The sequence below is a fragment of the Octopus sinensis genome, linkage group LG13, assembly GCF_006345805.1.
Source record: "Octopus sinensis linkage group LG13, ASM634580v1, whole genome shotgun sequence".
Classification (NCBI taxonomy): Eukaryota; Metazoa; Mollusca; class Cephalopoda; order Octopoda; family Octopodidae; genus Octopus; species Octopus sinensis.
The window spans coordinates 63786345-63796344 of NC_043009.1; the positions used below are offsets into that span (position 1 = coordinate 63786345).

General features: G+C 39.4%; 1 protein-coding gene and 1 long non-coding RNA gene across 5 annotated transcripts in view; one reads left to right on the plus strand and one right to left on the minus strand.

The window, feature by feature from the left end:
• The window catches only part of LOC118765844, a 22239-nt gene that overhangs the window by 8857 nt on the left and 3382 nt on the right, over positions 1-10000 (plus strand). The window contains exon 2 of the long non-coding RNA XR_005001740.1: positions 8449-8491. This is a non-coding gene — a long non-coding RNA (uncharacterized LOC118765844). The remainder of the gene's footprint in view (positions 1-8448; positions 8492-10000) is intronic.
• The window catches only part of LOC115218527 (tripartite motif-containing protein 2-like), a 151925-nt gene that overhangs the window by 1019 nt on the left and 140906 nt on the right, over positions 1-10000 (minus strand). For all 4 annotated transcript variants that reach the window (XM_029788394.2, XM_029788396.2, XM_036508466.1 and 1 more), the window contains 2 exons: positions 3982-6219; positions 1-549 (listed from right to left, as the gene is read on the minus strand). The exon at positions 1-549 is cut by the window's left edge and continues 1019 nt beyond it. In XM_029788394.2, the coding sequence (XP_029644254.1) occupies positions 397-549; positions 3982-6219 (2391 nt within the window). In that variant the 3' untranslated portion in view covers positions 1-396. The remainder of the gene's footprint in view (positions 550-3981; positions 6220-10000) is intronic.

Here is a 10000-nt window from a genome sequence, read left to right on the forward strand (position 1 = left end):
AGTAGTAGTAGTAGTCATTTTTTACATCGGAATTGTATAATTTTGTGAGTTTCTGTTGCGCAGAACAGAAATAAAAGTAATAAAAAATATTATTATTATTATTATTATTATTATTATTGTTAATTAATAATAATAATAATTATAACAATAGTAGTATTAATAATAATAATAATAATAATAATAATAATAACAATAACAATACAGTCAAGTTGACACATGCAGATCTAGATTTGAAAAGGGGGTTCGCCAAGTTGGTACGGTAACAACAATGCAGGTGATGGAGTGTACGGATGGCCGAAGGAAGCGGTGGGTTGACAGTGTCATCACAAGATGTATTGAGTATCATCATTTTCTGTGCAGCCGTCTGCTGCTGCTGCACTACGATGCGCACCAACATCATTGTAAGTATTTATAGATCTTAAAACAATGGTTTCCTGAATCTGCCACGGCACAGAATCCATCACTTGTCACGGTAAGTCCCTGTGGTCCGTACAGTGGATCGGCTGACGTGTTGACGTAGGACAGGAAGGAGCCTTCACTGTCAAATACCTGCAACAAGAAAATATTGACATTTCAAAAGCCGTCATTTCTATCAAACATGGTGAAGTAGGAAACAAAATGTATAAAGCAAGAACTCAGGGAAATGGATAGGAAATTCAAACAACTGGAACTAAAACCCACAGACTTACAACAACAATTCTTATTTATTACTCTGCTTCAATTTAAATTTCACTGTAGCATAAAGGTTCAGTGCTTGGGCCCTTGTTGTTCTTAGTCTTCATAAATGACTTGCCCGACGACCTCACGCAACACACCCTTCTATTTGCCGACGATATCAAACTGGTCGCTCCTCGCGGTAATATAGAGGATCTTCGTCGATGCCTCCACCAAATTTGGAAGTGGTCTAACGATTGGGACCTGTGTCTGAACGTGTCAAAGTGCTGTCATCTGCCTGTCGGCTCTACTCCTGCAACTCAACTTGATTTCGAGCCGGGTCGTCTGCTGCTGGAGAGGACTGATCAGGTAAAGGACCTGGGTATCTTGGTGGATTCCTCCTTTTCGCCTTCAGCCCAGTGCGTCCATGCTGCCAACAAAGCACGCGGAATTCTGTTCTTGATTCGACGGTCATTCGGAATGCTCACAGCAGCCATATTCCTACCACTCTATGTCACACTGGTGAGACCCATATTGGAGTATGGGATTCAAGCCTCTTCTCCTTATCTCCTCAAAGACATACAGCATCTCGAAAGAGTCCAGAAGCTGGCTACCCGCATGGTTCATGGTCTCAAAAATTTGTCCTACGAAGAAAGGCTGAGGACGCTCGACCTTTATTCTCTTGAAAAACGCCGCCGCCGTGGTGATCTCATTCTCGCCCACAACATCATAAGCGGAAAGTGTAACCTCTCGAAAGAGCTGTTCTTCACTCCTGCTCCAGAGCGTCGGCTGCGGGATCATTCCGAAAAGCTCTACCTGCGACGATTTCATCTCAATCGAAGGAGAGGAGCTTTCTCCGTCCGGGTTGCGGATCCGTGGAACAAGCTGCCAGACGAGATGGTGAAGATGCCGACGACCGCTTTGTTCAAAGCCTCCCTGGACCTCAAGTGGCCTGAACTCTTTACATGAACACCACCCTGTACTTAACTCCATGTCCCCCTACATGGCCTTGCTATTTGCTTTTGAGCCAAATTAACTAACTAACTAACTAACTAGTTGTTGTTGTTGTTGTTGGTTAGTTCAGGGTTAGCGTTCATTTTGAGCACAATATAATCAGACATAGGCACAATAAAGCTAAACGATGGTGCAATATACAGTTCTATATTTAAGAAATGAGGAATTATGTACATTATTTACATTATTTACATTCAACAGATATTTGTCATCATCTTGTTTGTTGTTAAGGAAGGATAAAAAAATATTAGATTTATAAGCCCTAAAATTCACTTCATAATTGCCCACAGGCATATGGTGCAGTGGTTAAGAGCATGGGCTACTAACCCCAAAATTCCAAGTGACCTAAATAATAATAATAATACCTTAGGAATGCAAACCCCAAGAGGGTTCGATATACCCTGCAGGATATATCAGCCGAAACAAGATGAGGACAAATATCGCCAAATGTAAATGGTGCAATATATTCAGAAATTGATACAGTATTATAAAAGACTACTAAATGGTCCAGTCCTTCATGTTGAGTGATGGCTTATATGTCTCAATAATCACGAGTGCTTTGCTGATGGAACATAAGCTACTGGTATGGCCTCCCATGTTGGACAGGCCAAAGGATAGAGGCCAGACTAATATGGACCAACTCTTCCCAGACAGGCCAAATGGACCAACTCTTCCCAGAGGTGAAAATGGGTTTGCAACTTTCCTACCAAGAAATTCAAAATCAACATGACCTTAGGGGAGAAGGCCTTCCCACAGAGATAAAGGAAGGACAGAACAGGTTGAAAAGCGGGGATCTAATTGGAGAGAAGCAGAAAAGACAGCTCAAAGTCAAGAACAGTGAAGAAAAGTTATAGCTTACGCTTAAGAGGGAGCAAATGGCTTAAGTAAGTATAAGTGAAGTTAATATATTAAGCTGTGCAGAAAAGGAAGATGCTACTAAGGTTTTGAAGATAAACTCTTATTCAAGAGAGAGAAGAGAGAAATTAAGAATTATGTTCTGTTATCTATTATGATCAAAGAGAAGTTTGTGGCTTTTAGTAGGGATGGACTGCCAGCAAATTGTGGGTTATGTTCAAAAAAGATTGAGGGAGAGGAATAATCAGCTTCTGGTAGGTTTTAGAAATCATGTATATGTAAGTAAATATAAGTGCCTAATTGTTTGTATATGTAGGCTTCTGTATGTATCAGGGCTGAAAGGAAAAAGAGGGAGTCAAAGGGAAAATAATCAACTGTTTGTCCTGTTGGGAGAGAACTCTCAAAGGAAAATCAAAAGTTCTGTGGTTGTCACATTGCACTTCATGCAAAAGTTCATTGAATTAACCTGCCAACCTGTGGCCCATATCACATATGTAGAAGGTAGTGGGAAGTTGGTATTTTAAGAAATGAATTACATTACAATGGGACTAGTTAATATCTTGAAATCAGTTGAGATCCTGCAATGGACCAACATCCCCTCCAGTGGGGGAATATATACACCTCTGAATGGTATGCAACTCTTCATTTAAAAAAAACAAAGTCACCACATAAGTCATCAGTCATCCTCAGAGATAATTAGTTGGTCATCAACTGTCACACAGTTTGTCAGTTTCCACAGCAGACGTTTTATGTTTTACAGAATACATCTTAATTATCACCAGGAGAGCCTAAATATTAAAGTGTTGCCTTCACAAAATATGTAATGAAAATGTTAACAATGCTAATCTTTACAATAGTTTTAATCCTACTAAAGGATTAAATATTATTAATTATCAACACTCTAAGAACTATGACTAATAACTGTACTAACAGACAAGTCATTCAAACAAATGCATGACTAATTCAAATGTTTGACTTGTCCAAATCATCATCGTTTAACATTCGCTTTCCATGCTAGCATGGGTTGGACGATTTTGACTGAGGGCTGGCAAACCAGATGGCTGCAGGCTCCAATCTTGATCTGGCAGAGTTTCTACAGCTGGATGCCTTTCCTAACGCCAACCACTCCAAGAGTGTAGTGGGTGCTTTTTACATGCCACCGGCACAGGGCCAGTCAGGCGGTATTGGCAATGACCTCGCTCAAATCTTTTTACACATGCCACCAGCACAGGTGTCAGTAAGGCGACGTTGGTAACGATCACGCTTGAATGGTGCCTTTTTACATGCCACCGGCACGGAGCCAGTTGGCTGCTCTGGCAATGATTACGCTCGGATGGTGCTCTTGGCACCCTAAATGGTACTAAGTCAACAGAATGTAAAAACCAGGATTTGAACTTGATACAATTTTAAATCATTTTAAAACTGATGAAATATTTTTAATTGTAGATTTATACAAACCTGTATTCTTGAGTTGCCCCAATCTGCAACTAAAATGTTCCCATGACTGTCAACAGCGACACCAGTTGGAGCATTGAATTGGCCATTTCCTTCTCCATTGGAGCCAAAACTGTAGAGAAAGTTGCCTTCTGAATTGAAGATTTTCACACAGTGATTATGAAAATCAGAAACAATAATATCATTGTTGGCATTGATGGCAACATAATGTGGTCCAGCAAACTGGTTGTCGTCGTTTCCACGAGAACCAAACTTTTGGATAAGTTTTCCATTCGACTGGAAGATAAATATACAACTTGCTTTGTTATCCACAACAATAATATGTCCATTTTTATCAACAGCAACACCCTTTGGTCCCAGCAGTTTATTGTTACCAATCTTGTTAATATATTTACCATCTGGGGAGAAAACACTCACCCATTTGTTGTCATAGTCTGCGACTAAATAATTGCCATTCATGGTGACTGCAAGACCAGTCGGACGTTGCATTTTTCCAGGACCTCGGCCTGGCGAACCAAAACGAAGCTTACAGTCCCCTAATGATGAAAACACTTGCACAACTTGGTTGTTACTGTCTGCTACAAGAATTTTACCATTAATGGAGGTTAATCCTTGTGGATTTGTAAATTCACCTTTATTTCGACCTTTTACTCCAACCTTCAAAATGAGATCGTCTTCAATAACGTTACTCTTGCGATTAGATCCATGCGATCTTGAACTGGACGGCCGTTTGGTCCCACGTTGTTTTACAGCACTTGTTTTAGGTATCCTTGTTGAGGCTCCCAATAGATCGCTTTCCTCTCCTGCAGGTAAAGCTTTCACTTTGAATGGAGAACCTTTAATTGGTTGGTTAAAAACCTTGATAAACATTTCATAAGTTCCTTCTTTAGGAATGGAATAAGTAATGTCGTATGTTCCGTTTTTGTGGTCAGTGATATGTGGTTCAACAATGATGTCTTTATTTAGGCTCAGCAACTCAGCTTCAACCGTTGCATTTCCCAGTTTAACCAATTCTCCTTTTCTATCTTTTGTAGTAACAGATACGGTAGAATATTTACCGATGTAAGAATATTTGAGACCATTTCCCATGGCTGTTGTTTCATAGCCAACTGCACTGTTAGTGAGAATATGTCCAAGGTTTACAATTGACTTTTTCAAAGACTGGAAACATGAACTATCAAATTCTAAAAATTCGTTTTCTTCAGGTTGATAATTTATGCTCATAGACCCTAATTCTTGCAATTTTTCTGTCACTTCCTTTTTCACCACTAGAATTGCTGTTTCTTTACCATGAGTAAGGGCTTCTTCTGTGACCTCACAGCAATTGGAAATTCTGGAAAGTGTGCTCTCAAGGGTGTCTTTCTGTTTATTCAGCACCATCTGTTTGGATGTGTGTATTTCTGACAACTCTTTGAGTAGTGTTGTCTTTTGTTGCACAATTAGTTTGTCAAGAACATCAAAAGCACTGACTATTTCATCTTCAGCTTCCCTCAATTTAAGGTTTAATTTTTCAGAAACTTCCTCAACTTCTTTAACAGACTTCTGAATTCCAGGGATTTGAGCTCTGGCCCCTGAAATAAGTCGCTGGAGACCAGCTTTGTGTTCTTTAATTGCATCTTGCAACGGAATTGTTTTATGACCAACATGGACGGCAGTGCATTCTTCACAGGCAGCTGTTTCACAAGCGCAGCAGTAGAACTGTAGTGATCTACCTTCATGGCTCGGACAAACGAGTCTGTTTTCTTTGTCTTCGGTCAAGGCTAATTCACTGAGTCGTATAATATTGTGGACACTGGTGGCCATCTCGTTGGGAGTCTCACTTCCTTGGTCTCTGGAAGCTTGACCTCCACAGCTACTTTCGGAACAACGCTGGCACAGGAAATTGTCACAGTTTGTACATTTGCATGTGGCTTTTGTGTTGTCTACACAAGCAGTGCAGACGTTGTTTTCTCCAAGAACATCCATTAGATTAGTAATGAAGAAATTGGTTTGCATCGCCGAGACTCCCTCCACTGGAAGGATGGACTGTTGGCGACAGATCGGACACGTCAAAGACAGACTCTCCGGAGGAATGTAACTTATCAGGCAGTGCTCGCAGAATGTGTGTAAACACGGCAAAACTTTGGGATTCTGATAACGGTCCAGACAAATTCCACAGCTCAAGAACTCACGGTGAATCTGTTGTACAACTGGACTGCTGTTTGCCATATTAAAGGGTGGTGTACCTTCAGGTAAGGTGACCTGCAAAGAGAAAATGAAGGACTTTAGAGACAAGTAGAGATATACAACATACACACTACAACAACAACAACTACAACAGTATTATAGCAATAAAATCAGTTGTTTTATGAAGCAAGAATCTAACTATCATTGTAACATGTAAGAAAGAGTCATAGTAAAAACAATAAAATACAAAACATGATAAAAGAGAATGTTTTTGAATGAATGAATGATTATGTTTCATATTTTCTGGTATACAAGTCAAACTTTTCAAACCAAAATGCAAGGGAAAAAAAGGTAGGTCAATATGTATACCAAGACAACTTTGGAGGAACAAAAACTGCCTGTGTAATGCTGTAAGATTAGGAAAGATAGTGACAGTGTTTGAATGTTTACATGACAGGTTTACACTTATATACTAGACTGAGCTGTGTGCCAGAAAACAAGTAAATCTGATAGAAAAAAAAAAGGATGACTGGTTAGTAATATGATAGCAACTATCAAGATTAAGAGCTAAGAATTGTGGGATTGATTCTAACCAATCCTTTTCATCGTTGCTCTCTCTTTACATAAATTTACATTCAAAGATAATATCAATACTTTTTATGTGTGCTCAAGGTCACATTTTCACTGGATTATATTGATTGGGACTTATGCTATCATCAATGGAAGAATGAAAGAGAAAGGACCTAAAATATAAAGTGATGTAACGAAATACAGCAAAAGATTTTGTTTGACACTCTTCCATTTTTGCCTTTATTCATAATTTATGTGAGGTTGTGAGCTTACAGAATCATTAGCATATTGGACAAAATGCATAGTGGAATAGCATTTCTACAAACTTAATGTCCCCAGTTCAAATTCCACTAAGGTTGACTTTGCCTTTCATTCTTTCGGGGGTGATAAAATAAGTACCAGTTAAACACTTGGGTCAGTGTAATCAACCAGCCACCTCCCCACAAATTTCAGGCCTTGTGCTGATAACTGAAAGTAACATTGGTTTCAAATGTTGGCACAAGGCCAGCAATTTCAAGGGGGGAGTAAGACAATTACATTGACCCCCCCCCCTCCCCCGTGCTCAATTGGTACTTATTTTAATGACCCCCACCAAAAGGTTGAAAAGCAAAGTCAACCTTGTTGGAATTTGAACTCAGAATGTGAAGACAGATAAAATGCTGCCAAGCATTTTACCTAGCATACTAATGATTCTGCCAGTTTATCCTCATCATCATCATTGCTTAACATCCGTTTTCCATTCTGGCATGGGTTGGACGGTTTAACTGAGGGCTGGCGAACCAGATGGCTGCACCAGGCTCCAATCTGATCTGGCAATGTTTCTACACCTGGATGCTCTTCCTAACGCCAACCACTCCGAGAGTATAGTGGGTGCTTTTTACAAGCCACCAGCACCGGAGCCAGTCAGGCATCACTGGCATCGGCCACATTCAGATGGTGCTTTTTACATGCCACCAGCATGGGGAACCAGTCAGGCTTAAGATGAAGCTACACTTATATGGTATGCTTATGTATCGGTACCTCTTTATTTCTCTATGTTATCACATAGAAGGCTGCAAATATAAGCTCTAAGGGAGAACCCATAGCTATTCCATCCTAGTTTATATAATTTGCCTAAATCTTTTCAGCTTTATAAAATGTATCTGATCAAAATAGGTAAAAAGAGTTAGAATCAAGTTACTGTACTAAGCCATAGAAAATTTCAGAGATAATAATGTATTATAAACATTGATGATAAAATTCAATATTTAATCCTTGGTGAATAAAACAGACAGGTACACAACAAAAAAGAAATACTCAACACAGAACTTAAACAAGCCCTACAGGATTTTAAAGATATTGACATTGTCACAATATGTAAGAGTGATATATATAAGATTTTCATAATTATTGATAAGACAAACATATAGCAAAAAAAATTAATAATTTATCTAATAACAGAAGCAACTTTATAAGGATTCAGATAGATATTATCATCTAATCGAAAGTTAAAGTGAATAAACTAATTATAGGTGCAGGCATGGCTTCCCAACCACATGGTCCTGGGTTCAGTCCTACTGCATAGCACCTTGGGCAAGTGTCTTCTACTATAGCCTTGGGCTAACCACTGCCTTGTGAGTGGATTTGGTAGACGGAAACTGAAAGAAGCCCGTTGTACATGTGTGCATGTGTGTGTATGTGAGTGTGTGTGTGTGTGTGTGTGTGTGTGTGTATGAGTGTGTGTGTGTGTATGAGTGTGTGTGTGTGTGTGTGTGTGTGTGTGTGTGTGTGTGTGTGTGTTTGTGTTTGTCCCCAACCACTGCTTGACAACTGGTATTGTTTTTTTTTATGTCACCATAACTTAGCAGTTCAGCAAAAGTGACTGAACAAATAAGTGCCATTCTTGAAAAAAAACTAAGTACAGGGGTCGATTCATCGAATTAAAAACTCCCCCTCAAGGCAGTGCCCCAACATGGCAGCACGGCAACGCCCACACTCGTATCGCCAATATGACCAAGGAAGCCATTCAAACGCATGGCTGGGAAGTGCCTCCACAGCCGCAGTACTCTCCTGATTTGGCAGCAACGGATTTCCACCTCTTTCGATCTCTTTGTATTTATATATATCATAGTATCACAGTATTAACCAGACTATCGGATGTTGTTATACATCGCTGATCACAGTGCACTTCACATTGTTTCAGCTTCCAAGTAACGCAACCCCACTGGTTAGGCAAGCAAGCTAACATTCCCCCTGATCAGAGGCCCTACTGTCACAGGGGGACCCATTTACAGCTGAATGGACTGGTGCAAAATGGCATGAAGTGCTTTCCTCAAAAAAAACACGACATGGAACCCGTTCCAGGAATTGAACCCATGATGACCTAGCAATCATGAGTGCAATGCCCCAACTACCCGGCCACATGCCTTCACATCTTTATGTCGGTATACATGTATATTTGCATATATATAATGTGTGTATATTCTTTTATTTGTTTCAGTCATTTGATTGTAGCCATGCTGGAGCACTGCTTTCAGGTGAGCAAATGAAGCCCAGGACTTATTCTATGGAAGCCTAGTACTTATTCTATCAGTCTCTTTCGCCAAACCGCTAAGTTACGGGGATGTAAACACACTACCATCAGTTGTCAAGCGATGTTGCGGGGGTCAAATATCTTTAGCCTTCAGCCTTCAGCAACAATACTCACTCATGAGAACTAAGTGTTTATCACAGGGTTTGAAATCACATGATATGAGTACATCTGCAAAATCATGTCTACAATCTGACATTCTCAGAGACCCCAACAGAATTATCATGTCACTACACTCTGATATTCTAAGATATTCTAATCAAACTGTTATATTGTCTCTACACTATGATATCCTCAAAGACTCCACAACTCTCACTATTCTCTACTCCAGTGGTTTTCAAACTGGGTCCATATGGCCCTTAAGGGTTTATATAAGATTTTGTTGTTAAAATTTATACAGAATAAATTGCTTATACTTCAACAATACACAGGATATTTTAACGATTATTTTTTAGATAATTCCCAATAATATTCCTTATAATAGACTAAGAACAATATGATTATATACAGAATTAATTGAATTATTGTTATGTTCTGAATTACACAAACTACTCCTCTGGTGTCCCCAAACTCCTTAACCCTTTAGCATTCAGATTATTCTGAAAAATATTATGATTATTTATTCACATCATTTTGAATAGATCATGCATTACATCATAGCTTCAAGATTTTGATAATCAATTATTTTTGGAATGACATTGTAAAGACCAGATCTGG